General features: G+C 46.6%; 1 protein-coding gene across 1 annotated transcript; it reads left to right on the forward strand.

The window, feature by feature from the left end:
- Positions 1–346: 346 nt before the first annotated feature.
- LOC103641723 (glyceraldehyde-3-phosphate dehydrogenase A, chloroplastic) lies at positions 347–2110 on the forward strand (the record flags this gene model as incomplete). The annotated part of the gene is made up of 4 exons (XM_008665036.3): positions 347–418; positions 536–649; positions 817–1372; positions 1459–2110. Coding segments are annotated over 4 exons (1245 nt in total), but the record flags the coding sequence as incomplete, so codon positions are not given.
- Between the last annotated feature and the right edge of the window lie 11365 nt (positions 2111–13475).

The raw sequence follows: 13475 nt of genomic DNA on the forward strand, positions 1-13475 counted from the left end.
CGTCGTACCATTTCACATTTGAATAGAACAATATACCGACGATGAGTAGGCGGATGAAAAGTATCATAACATCACACAATGAATAGGCGATGCTTGTTGCATTGTCATTCGGGACATTTTATTCGGCCATCTTATTTTAGCGCGTGACTAGGGTTTTTTTTGTTGGCATATTTGGAGGGCAATTGATCGAAAATAAGCAGGTGGAAAGTATCCCAACTAAACATCGGCCGTGCTATCCAAAGTCTGATCCCTCCCCGAACCCCCACCTCACGATCTCCGTTCGCGGCCCCAATTCGCCGACTCGACTCGTATATACGCGCGCCCGCTTGTTGGCTACCATCGTCACCTTGTCTCGATCCTCTGCTCCGTGTCCACGGCGACGTCCATGCTCTCTGCCACCATGGTGCCACTCCAGCAGGTATGCCGGCCGCGTCTCTCACCCTCCATCCATGCTGATACGTCGTAGGATGCTTTGCTCGCACTCTAGCTGCTCTACCGGACAACCGATGCTTCTATGATGTGTGTCCAGGTCCAGGGGGGCGGTCTGTCCGAGTTCTCCGGTCTCCTTAGGAGCTCCGCGTCGCTGCCGATGCGCTGGAATGCCACCTCCGACGAATTCATGTCCGCCGTCTCCTTCAGGAACCACGCGGTACGTGCCTGCCTGCCCCCGGGCCGGCCGATCGATCCGTGCGCGGTCGTGCCGCATCGTAGCGTAGGAATGTGCTAGTAGCAACACGATCGAATGGCTTGGGGATTCACATGTCTGCGCCGCTGCTGCCCCTGGCTGCCTGACTCGCCTGCTTGTGCATCGATCAGATCGGCACCAGCGGCGGCAGGTTGAGGCGGGCGCCGACAGAGGCAAAGCTCAAGGTGGCCATGAACGGGTTCGGTCGCATCGGGCGTAACTTGATGCGGTGCTGGCATGGGCGCGACAACGACTCGCCCCTCGACGTCATCGCCATCAACGACACCGGGGACGTCAAGCAGGCGTCGTACCTGCTCAAGTACGACTCCATGCTCGGCATCTTCGATGCCGATGTCGAGCCCGTCGGCGACAACGCCATCTCCGTGGACGGCAAGGTCATCAAGGTCGTGTCCGACCGCAACCCGAGCAACCTGCCGTGGGGCGAGCTCAGCGTCGACCTCTTCATCGAGGGCACCGGCGTCTTCGTCGACCACGAGAGCGCAGGGAAGCACATCCAGGCGGGCGCCAAGAAGGTGCTCATCACGGCGCCCGACAAGGGCAACATCCCCACCTACGTCGTCGGCGTCAATGCCGACCAGTACAACCCGGACGAGCCCATCATCAGCAACGCCTCCTGCACGACCAACTGCCGCGTGCCATTCGTCAAGGTCCTCGACCAAAAGTTCGGTGCGTGCCTTCTTCGCTCAAACTCAAACTCAAACCATACGTAACGGCGCATGCATACTCATCCGTCACCGTCACCGCCACCGCAGGCATCATCAAGGGCACCATGACCACCACCCACTTCTACACCTGCGACCAGAGGCTGCTGGACGCGAGCCACCGCGACCTGCGCCGCGCCCGCGCCGCCGCGCTCAACATCGTTCCCACGTCCACCAGCGCCGCCAAGGCTGTCGCGTTGGTGCTCCCCAACCTCAAGGGCAAGCTCAACGGGATCGCGCTGTGGGTGCCCACCCCAAACGTCTCCGTCCTCGACCTCGTCGTGCAGGTCTCCAGGAAGACGCTCGCCGAGGAGGTGAACCAGGCGTTCCGCGACGCCGCGGCTAACGAGCTGCAGGGCATCCTCGAGGTCTGCGATGTGCCGCTCGTGTCCGTCGACTTCAGGTGCTCCGACTTCTCCTCCACCATCGACGCCTCCCTCACTATGGTCATGGGAGATGACATGGTCAAGGTCATCTCCTGGTACGACAAAGAGTGGGGATACTCACAAAGGGTCGTCGACCTCGATGACATTTGCGCCAACCAGTGGAAGTGAAGCATGCATTGCATTGTAATATCCTATAAGTCACTCTCGACTTCAAAATTTTCCCCGGGCTATTCCCGGATGATAATTTATAAGGGCTACTTTGGGAACCTCAAATCCCCTTCGGGATTGAAGGAGATTGAGGTGGAAATAAACATAGCTGTTGGGGACTTGTTCTAAAATGCTAAGAGTTAAGAACAAGGCAACATAAAAAGTGTTAAGTGTTAAAGTCCTTCGTCCTTCGAAGCATTATGTCCCTTCGGGAAATAATGAGTTTCGGACGAAGGTCATAAGAGACATACCTTCGTAAACATAACAAGTAATGACGAAGGACTCATATAAAGCATGAAATATAATATAAGCATCATCATAGAATCATTTCTATTTTATTAACATGGAAAAATAGAAATGATTTCAAATTACAAATGTACCTTCGGTCCTGAGAGAAGGTAAAAAGTACAAGCGTGACGCAAAAGCAAATGCCAAGTCCGCGTGAACAGTACGGGGGTACTGTTCATCTATTTATAGACACAGGACGCAGCCTGTGACGAATTACAATTATGCCCTTTACAAAAGTTTACAACATTATCTTAGACCTCTATGGATAAAAAGGTCATTCTATCTTTATGTCGGTTTGCAACGCCGAAGCTCTATAAAAAGGAATCTTCGGCCATTTCCTGGGGACGATTTCAGCCGAAGCTGCTTCTTCACGCAAGACCTTCGGCGCAACGAAGCATGGGCCCAACAGTAGCCCCTTTCGCGGCGCTAGATCGTTTTTCGTAACGAGCTTGAACCGTGAAAAAATCCTCTCAAGCTTCGGGAAGCCGAAGGTCCAAAAAACACCTTCCCTGAGCTCGTTGCCGAGAAACGATTCATTTCCCGAGATCGTGTCGGTCCCACCTTGCAGAGTCACTGTTTGGTCTTTGCGGTCCACTGCGCAGCGAGTACAAGTTACTGCCCGCCTGGTGTAAAAACCCTGCCGCTTCGCCTTCTTACCTGCAGCACTATATAAACAGACGAGTAGGTGTGAAGTTACCACAGCATTTACTGCTATTTGCACTGTTTTGCTGCCAAAATTTTTAACCATCACCGAAGCTTGTTTGTCAGGTTTGAACGAAGCTCCATCTTGAAGCCTGCTTCGGAGAAAAAAGTATTAAAGTTTCACAAGTTCATAATTAAATGGCCAGAGTTCGCTCTACAACTAGGGTTGAGCGTGAGGGGGACGAAACTGAAGCTTCGGAGACTGTGCCCATCTCCGAAGCGATGCAGCGCTCCGGACTGGTGACTACGGAAGAAATGGCTGCTGCCGGAGCAAACCCGACAGCTGCCGAAGGAGAAGGGAACATTGAAGAAACCGACTCCGAAGATGACTACCGTATTGCCATGCCCAGCAAACCCAGCCACCTAGACTTCGGAAAATCGACTGTTTCAAAGGTTGATCTCGCCAAGATGGTGAAAGCAGGTTTTTTCAGTGAAGATCAGAAGAAGCTACTTCGCTTCGGGGGAGAAGAGACCACCCCGAAGCCAGAGAAGGACGAGGTTGTCATCTTCAAAAGCTTTTTAAAGGCTGGGCTAAGATTCCCTGTTCACGAGATTGTTGCGGAGATATTGAAGAGGTTTGGCATCTACCTTCATCAGTTAACTCCTAACGCTATCGTTAGGCTTAGCGTTTATATTTGGGCCCTCCGAAGCCAAGCAGTGGAGCCTTTTGCTGACAGTTTCTGTCGAGTTCATGAATTGCATTATCAAACAAAGGCCAGAAAAGATGGGCTTCATGAAAACTTCGGTTGCTACAATTTTGCCTACCGGAAAACCGCAAAGTTTCCTGTAATTAGCTACCGAAGCAAATGGCCGGCAGGCTGGAAATCAGAATGGTTCTATGTCAAGGTTGATGAGGACAAGGAGAAGCTTGTGCAAAGTCCAGTCGAGCTAACTTTCGGAGAAACCCGACCCCACTGCAACATGACACCAGAGGGTCAAACTCAACGGGCAATGGATGAATTCAGAATCATTGCAGAGCATATTGGTACCAGGGATCTGGTTCAAGAATTCTTAGCATTCAAAGTTTTCCCTACTCTGAAAAAATGGGAAATGCCAAAGTTAAAGGGGGAGAAGAAGGAAGGGGATCTTGTCCGGCTTCCTTACCACTTCAAATTCAAGAAATATTTTAAGAAGCCCTGCCAAGAGTGGCTGGATACAGTTGAGGTGATGTGTAATGAAATTCTTGGAAATTATTCGAAAAAAGAAGATCAACTGATGACAGCAGCCTTCGGTACCCGTCCGAAGCGAAGGCTGAACCGAGTGCTTGATGCACTGGGCTTCGAATATCCTGACTATGCGCAGCTGAACAAGGATGCTGAGGGCCAGAGAAGAAAAAGAGAGGCCGAAGCTTTAAACAAGGATGAAGAACAACCACCAAAAAAGAAGAAAATTGTCAAGAGAAAAATATCAACTCCAAAGCGAAAACTATCCGAAGGAGAGGGGACCCCCACACCACCTTCTACCAGCGACGTGGAGGAAATTCTAAAGGTAATGACTGAACCCATGCCCACGAAGCTAAGTCCATTAGGGCCTCGACTGACGAAGCTTTTTCAAAAGGTGGCGGAGCCGGAAAAAACGAAGATAACCAAAGCAAAAAGGCAAAGAATTATTGCCGTAACAGAAGTTATTGACAAGACGCCACCGAGAGCATCAATTCAGAAAACAGCAGCTGCTGAAGACACAACAAACGTCGAAGTCGCACCTTCGGAGGTCGCGGCTACCGAAGCCGCTACAGCCGAAGATGTGAACTTAGAGACTACCATTGAGAATATCGACAAAATTTTAGAAGACATGGCTGCAGAAGAAGCTGCCGCTGCTGCTAAAAAAGTCATGGCCGCAGTGCCTGAGAAGGGGAAAGAAATAGCCGAAGTCGCTTCGGACGACGAAGCCTACACATTTCAAAATTTAATTGGGCAAAAACTTTCGGAGGACGAAATAGAAGAGCTAAAAGACTATGCCAAATCTTGCGGATACAGGCCAGGAGCTCTTCTATTCGGAGGTATGGACGATGAAAAATTAGGCTGCATTCGAGACCAAACCGGAGCTAAGGTCATCGGTACTCTGTCAAAGAGTATCGGTTTTCCGAAGCTAGAGATAGATATCAGCCGCTACCGACGACAGCATATCGTCGGCAGCTTATTTTATTCCAATTTCAAGGTAAACAATCTTTTCTCTGTTCCTTATTGCTTTGGATAATGAAAATGTTACTAACGAAAACTGTTTTTGTGCAGAGCATGCTACTGAGCAAAGCTCTGAAGATGCAGCAGGATTTAGAGGACAAAAAACACGAAGCTATAATTGGAAATTTGGAGAGCAAAATAAAAGAACAATCAGTCATCATTGAAAAGAAAGACTTCGAACTTCAATCAACCGAAGGCTTGCTGGCAGAGACCGAAGCTAAAATATCAGAATTGAATTCGAAGCTTATCGGTCAATCAAAACAGTTTGAACAAGAAAAGCTAGAGCTTAATTCTAAACTTGAAGCCGAAGTCCAAGCCAACTCAAATTTGAAGAAATCATTAACAAGCCTTCAGGATAAATGCTTGAATTTTAGCAACAATTGTATCCAACAACTAAAGAAGATCTTTTACTCAGTTGGAGCCAGCAGCGGGAAATTTACCCCTTCGGATGAAGATTTACCAAAAGCCTTCGATCATATCGAAGCTGAAATTGAAGAACTTGACGAAGTTATAGCTGGGCACGGTGACTTCTGTGCCTGGGTAGCTTCTCGGGGTACTGCTGCAGCATTCCTGAAGGCTGGCTGCGAGCATGGAAAGATTGTCAACAGGCCCAACTTCGCCCTGTCTCCATCAATTCTCGACGACATTCCTGACCTCGCCCGGAGCATCTCAAATAGATTCATAAAAATGATATGGACAAAAGGCGGGCGAGAGAAGGCTGGGGACGAAGCTCGAAGTCATCTTGAACCAGTAAGAAATCATACTTTGTATTTACCTTCTCCTTCACACTTGATTTTTACTCGGGATACCTTGATTCATGTAGGATGACGAAGCTGAAGGTGATACTTAAAGGATATGCCGCCGAAGCAGAAACCTGACGAAGATTAATAGGAGTAGACTAGAAAAAACTCAGGAGAATTTGTAACAACTTTTTGTAAATACAATTAATCTATTCTCAAGGAACTTTGTTCATACCTTGTAATATATTCTTACCCTTTTATTGAGACGCTTTGATGTGGACGAAATCAGTATTTTGAGCCGAAGGCGAAAAAACACCTTCCCTTCTTTTCGTACACAACGAAGCATAAAAGACCATTTCTTCTTTTTGCCAAAGCTTTTCTTTTTTGTACATGACGAAACATAAAAGACCGCTTCTTCCTCTTGCCGAAGCTTTTTCTTTTTTGTACATAACGGAACATAAAAGACCACTTCTTCCTTTTGCCGAAGCAACCACTTAGGAACACAAATGCTATGAATGAATGCTTATGAATGCAAATGCTATGATGTAATGTGCGAATGAATGTCCAAAGCATATAACCGAAGCCACACTCAACCATTATTTCCTTGGAATCAACCACACATCAGCTCTGCATTCCCTTAGGAACGACTTTGGAGCTTCCTCGTCTTTTACTTAGACGGTATAAACTCTGCATTCCCTTAGGAACGTCTTTGGAGTTTCTTCGCCTTTTACTTAGGCGGTATAAGCTCTGCATTCCCTTAGGAACATCTTTGGAGCTTCTTCGTCTTTTACTTAGACGGTATAAACTCTGCATTCCCTTAGGAACGTCTTTGGAGTTTCTTCGCCTTTTACTTAGGCGGTATAAGCTCTGCATTCCCTTAGGAACGTCTTTGGAGCTTCTTCTCTTTTTTCTTTTTCAGTTTCTGCACTCGATGGTGCGTTCTCAGCTGTTACATTTACATTTTTTGGGGGATTTTGCTCTTATAAGACTAAAAAAGGAAATTACACATGATGGCCCCATTAAAAACCTTTCTCCCCCTTCGGAAAGGAAAAGGGTGCCATGAAAAAGAAAAGAAAAAACATAAAAAATTACATCATGTTATACATAGTATCGCCGAAGCTCATCCGCATTCCAAGACCTTGGAATTTCGTTGCCATCCATGTCCTTCAATCTGTACGATCCAGGCCTTGACGAAGATACTACTAAGAATGGTCCTTCCCATTTCAACTGTAGCTTACCCACTGTATCTGGGTTAGCCACTCTCCGAAGCACCAAGTGTCCCGGCTCAATATTTTTTAGCCGGACTTTTCTATCTCGCCATTTAACTGTTTCAGCCTGATATTTATTGATATTCTCCATGGCCTGAAGCCTGATCCCTTCTAAAGCATCCTTTTCCACAAGGCAAGCATCTTCGGGACCTGATTCTGCCGAAGCTACTACTCTTATTGATCCAGCTTTTGCTTCCTCCGGAGTTATTGCTTCGTCACCGAATAATAATTTGAATGGGGTAAAGCCTGTAGACCTTGATGTTGTTGTATTGTGGCTCCACACCACTTTGATTAACTGATCTGGCCACTTTCCCCTGGGTTGATTGAAGATTAACTTCATTATTCCTGTCATTATAATGCCGTTGGCCCTTTCAACGAGCCCATTTGACTCCGGATGCCTGACTGATGCAAAATGGATCTTCGTTCCAATTTGATCACAGAAATTTCTGAAAGCTTCGGAGTCAAACTGCGTTCCATTATCTACAGTGATTGCCTTCGGTACCCCGAAGCGACAGACAATATTCTGCCAGAAAAACTTTTGGACAGTGGCCGAAGTTATTGTGGCCAATGGCTTCGCCTCAATCCACTTGGAAAAATACTCCACAGCCACTATAACATATTTTAGATTCCCTTGAGCCGGTGGTAATGGACCCAACAAGTCAAGGCCCCACCTTTGCAATGGCCAGATGGGTTGTATCAGCTGTGTCAAAGACGAAGGTTGTTTTTGATCTCTTGCACATTTCTGACAACCTTCGCACTTTTGCACTAACTCCGCCGCATCCGAAGCTGCCTTCGGCCAATAAAACCCTTGGCGGAAGACTTTCCCAAGTAATGGCCTGGATCCGATGTGGGATCCACACAGGCCTGCATGTATCTCTTTCATCAACTCTATACCTTCGGCTCTAGATAAGCACTTGAGCAGCGGAGCGCAAACTCCATGTTTGTATAATTCCCCTTCTATCATGACATACGGACGAGCTCTTGCCTCTATTCTTTTATTGTAAGCTTCGTCATCTGAAAGGAACTTACCCTGAAGGTAAGAGATTATTTCAGTTCTCCAATCTTCGCTGTAAACAGGAGATATGTTGAGGACTGCTCTTTCAAGGAGCTCCACTGAAGGTGCCTTTATTGTTTCGAAGAACACATCCGAAGGTAACGGCAGCCCCTGTGCCGCAGACTTAGCTAGCAAATCAGCATGCTCATTTTGTCCTCGAGGAATATTCTTGACAGAGAATCCTTCGAAGGATGCTTCGATCCTTCGGACCGTATCTAGATATTTTTCAAGCTTCGGATCTTTAGCCTTGCAACTTTTGTCAACATGACCCGAAACCACCTGGGAATCAGTTTTAAGAATTGCCCTTCTGATTCCCATTGCCTTTAATTTCCGAAGGCCCAGAAGCAGGGCTTCGTACTCAGCAATATTGTTCGTGCAGCTGAAATCAAGTCTTGCTGCATAACAAGTTTTGACCTTGGATGATGAAACCAACACAGCAGCTGCACCTGCTCTGAAGATTCCCCAAGAGCCATCACAAAATACTGTCCACACTTCGGCATCTTTATTTGCTTCTTCATCCTGAGCCCCTGGCGTCCAGTCGGCAATGAAATCTGCCAATGCTTGAGACTGGATCGAAGATCTATGCACATAATCAATGTAAAATTCGTTGAGCTCTGCAGCCCATTTCCCAATCCGTCCAGTAGCTTCTCTATTTCTCATTATATCCTTCAACGGCTGCGAAGAAGGAACAATGATATTGTATGCCTGGAAATAATGCCGAAGCTTCCTGGATGCCATTAAAACGGCATATAATACCTTCTCCAGCTCTGTATAATTTTTCTTTGAGACACTAAGGACCTCAGATACAAAATACACTGGAACTTGCTTCTTGAGCTGGCCATAAAGCTTCTCCTGGACAAGCGCCGCACTTACTGCTGAGTGCGAAGCTGCCACATATAACAACAGAGGAGCCCCTGGCGTTGGCGGAGTTAATGTTGTGAGATCTATCAAGTATTGCTTCAACTCTTCGAAGGCTTTTTGTTGACTTGGGCCCCATTGAAAGACTTCGGCTGACTTCAGCACCTCGAAAAATGGTAAGTTTCTTTCTGCTGATCTGGATATAAATCTGTTGAGAGATGCCAGCCTTCCTGTCAATCTTTGGGCCCCTTTTCTTGTAGTTGGTGGCTCCATTCGAAGTATAGCTTCGATTTTATTTGGATTAGCTTCGATTCCCTTTGTTGAAACCAAGCATCCAAGAAATTTACCCTTCTTTACTCCGAAGACACATTTCTCTGGATTCAGCTTCAAACCAGCTTGTCTGAAGCTGGCGAAGGTCTCCTGCAGATCAACAATATGATTTTCCTGCTTCGTGCTTTTGACGATAATGTCATCAACATAGGTCAACACATTTCTGCCTATTTGAGACTGAAGAACCTTCGCAGTCATTCTGCTGAAACTTCCTCCAGCGTTTTTGAGCCCCTCAGGCATCCGAAGATAGCAATACGTGCCACTTGGAGTTATGAAGCTAGTTTTCGGCTCATCTTCCTTTTTCATCCAGATTTGATGATATCCTGAGTAACAGTCCAAGAGACTCATGAGCTCTGAAGAAGCTGCTGCATCGACTAGAGAGTCTATCGTTGGCAACGGGAATTCGTCCTTCGGACAAGCCTTGTTGAGATCTGTGAAATCGATACACATTCTCCACTTACCATTGGCCTTCTTCACCATAACAGTGTTAGCTAGCCACTCTGGATACTTCACTTCTCTGATAACTCCTGCACTGAGGAGTCTTTTTACTTCATTGCGAGCCCCTTCGGCCTTGTCATCAGACATTTTCCGAAGCCTCTGCTTTCGGGGTCTGAAGGATGGGTCAACATTGAGCGAATGTTCAATAACATCCCGATTTACTCCACAGAGATCATTAGCCGACCATGCAAAAACATCTTTGTTGTTGAATAAAAACCTTATCAAGGTTTTCTCCTGGTCTTCAGATAATTGCGAGCCCAACAGCACCTTCTGCTCTGCTATGTCCTCACACAATAGCATGGGCTTCGGCTGATCTGCTGAAGCTGCCTTCTCCCTTCTGAATTTGTACTGTTCACAAGCTTCAGTTCCATCTATATTATGGATTGCCTTGGAGTCGGTCCAGCTTCCTTCGGCCCTTCTAGCAGCTTCCTGGCTTCCATGGATAGCAATAGGCCCTTGGTCCGAAGGTATCTTCATGCAAAGATAGGCAGGATGAAGGATTGCTTCGAAGGCATTAAGAGTACCACGACCAATAATTGCATTGTAAGGATATTCCATGTCAACAATGTCAAACACAACTTGCTCAGTTCTAGTGTTGTTGATGAATCCGAAGGTTACTGACATGGTGATCTTGCCCAGTGCTACAATCTGTCTTCCTCCGAAGCCACAAAGAGGATGTGTAGCATCATGAATCTTATCTTCTGGCTCTTGCATTTGTCTGAAGGCTTTAGCAAATATGATGTCAGCTGCACTGCCTGTATCGACCAAGACATTGTGAACCAGAAATCCTTTGATAACACAAGAGATAACCATGGCATCGTTGTGTGGGTAATCTTTGAGCTGAAGGTCCTCTTGAGAGAAGGTAATAGGAATGTGAGACCATCTTGATTTGATGAAGGGTCCTTGCACCCCAACATGCTGTACTCTTCTCTGCGCTTCCTTCTTCTGCCTCTTGTTAGCTGGCTCTGAGGACGAGCCACCTGTGATCGGGAGCACCAGCTTCGGGTCCGAAGCAACTCCAGCTTGATTGTTGAACGAAGCCATCAGCTCAGAAAAGTGGAAGTGAGTTCACCGGAGGTGGGCGCCAATGTTGGGGACTTGTTCTAAAATGCTAAGAGTTAAGAACAAGGCAACATAAAAAGTGTTAAGTGTTAAAGTCCTTCGTCCTTCGAAGCATTATGTCCCTTCGGGAAATAATGAGTTTCGGACGAAGGTCATAAGAGACATACCTTCGTAAACATAACAAGTAATGACGAAGGACTCATATAAAGCATGAAATATAATATAAGCATCATCATAGAATCATTTCTATTTTATTAACATGGAAAAATAGAAATGATTTCAAATTACAAATGTACCTTCGGTCCTGAGAGAAGGTAAAAAGTACAAGCGTGACGCAAAAGCAAATGCCAAGTCCGCGTGAACAGTACGGGGGTACTGTTCATCTATTTATAGACACAGGACGCAGCCTGTGACGAATTACAATTATGCCCTTTACAAAAGTTTACAACATTATCTTAGACCTCTATGGATAAAAAGGTCATTCTATCTTTATGTCGGTTTGCAACGCCGAAGCTCTATAAAAAGGAATCTTCGGCCATTTCCTGGGGACGATTTCAGCCGAAGCTGCTTCTTCACGCAAGACCTTCGGCGCAACGAAGCATGGGCCCAACAATAGCCTTTTTCTTCTTTTTTTTCCTTACGTTTTTTCTCCCTTCTCTGATTTTCATTGTGGAGGGACCGGAGTGTAATATATCTATACTATACTTAAAACACTAGTTTCAACGGTAATCCCGCGTCAAAATTTTACACAAATCTCCCTCACTTTTTCTTCTATCAACCCACCATCCTCTCCTCTATTTGTCTCTTCCACTTTTATCTCAACCGCACCAAAAAAACATAGCCCGATTATCGCTTGGTCCACCTACGTCGACTGCTACGCCCGCTCGCGCCGTCGCTGTCTTCGCGCCGATGAGAACCGCTCGTCACCGTGCGCCGCAAGACACGCCTCAGCCTCGTGGAGCATTGGGTCAACTACGACGCAACGTCAACGACGTCTAGGCCCACGCCATCTGGTTTTGGGGGATCGATTACCCCATGCAGGCGCTAGGGAGAATCTGAGGGAGATGTTCAGCATGGTGGGGAAGAAGTTCAACGAGGCCGTGCGGAAGAACGAGGGCATCGTCGGTGACGTTTGGCAGCATCGTGAGTGCTTCGATTTCCCCACGTCTCTCTCTCCCTCCTTACTTCAACCGCAGGCAAAACCTTAGCCGATTAGATCCCATGTTGCTCCTCCGCCGCCTGCCGCCTCACTATGGAAAACCACTCTGAAACCGAGCTCCACCTCTGCGTTCCTCCACCGCAGAAGCTCCACTTCATTTGCACCGGTGGAGATCTTCTTCATGTTTGTTGGGGACGTAGCAGCTAGAGATGGGCAAGGGCGACGACTGATGCGGCGGCCGCCGTGTCCTCTTCATTGTTCACCGCGACGACCTCGTCAATGTCATCGTGGAAGAGGCTCACCGCCTAGAGCCCCATCAAAGTTGTGTCGATGTCCACTGCATGGATCCCACCAATTAACGCGCTCATTGAAGCACCACCCGCCACTGCCCCCCTTCCTCGTGTCCTTTTTCTGCTGATCTAAACTAAATTTTTACAGGCCTCTAATGTCTTGAACATATTTGAAGGCCTGGCATTATTGACAAGAATTGCTGGGGGCACTATCTGTTGTGATTCTAGACATCCATTGCCACACCACTCGATGTTGTAGAAAAGCCTGAGAGAGGTTTTGGATCTGTCATGCCAAAGTTCATGTGACACGTTGGATCAGGTTCGTGCCGAAACTTGAAGGTATCTTTTCTTGATTTTTACTGACCCCTTTCCATTTACTTGTTACCTTCAGTTTGTACTTTAACATTTTTATTTTATTTTATTCTCTTGTTGTAGAATTGTTTTTCTTACTCTATTTCTTTAATTTGGTCATGATGTGCATGTTCTTTTTGGATCTGTACACTCAGTGTTCCAGAAGGTTGGCCTTACCAGGAAGTTCAGACCTTGTGGCGTTGGCGCTGCTCCGCCTTCTCTGCCTTCCTTGCATCCTTCTTCTGCTGATCTGAACTAAATTGCTACAGGCCTCAGATGTGTCGAACATACCTAAAGGCTTGTCATTATTAACAAGAATTGTTGAGGGCACTAACTGCTGTGATGCTATACCTCCCAGACCACTCGGTGTTGGAGAAAAGCCTAAGAGAGGTTTTGGATCTGCCATGCTAAAGTTCATGCGACACGTTGGATCGGGTTCATGCCGAAACTTGAAGGTATATTTTCTTGATTTTTACTGATCCCTTTTCATTTACTTGTTACTTTCAGTTTGTACTTTAACATTTCTTTAATTTGGTCGTGTTGTGCATGTTCTTTTTGGATTCATATATTCAGTGTTCTAGAAGACCGTCCATACCAGAAAATTCAGACCTTGTTTAAGGAACCTAATGTTTGTACATGAATTCCAGATTTCATGTGGACCTCACCAGACTCAGAGGTTTTCATTGATAGACCAT

The sequence above is a fragment of the Zea mays genome, chromosome 10 (assembly GCF_902167145.1).
Source record: "Zea mays cultivar B73 chromosome 10, Zm-B73-REFERENCE-NAM-5.0, whole genome shotgun sequence".
Classification (NCBI taxonomy): Eukaryota; Viridiplantae; Streptophyta; class Magnoliopsida; order Poales; family Poaceae; genus Zea; species Zea mays.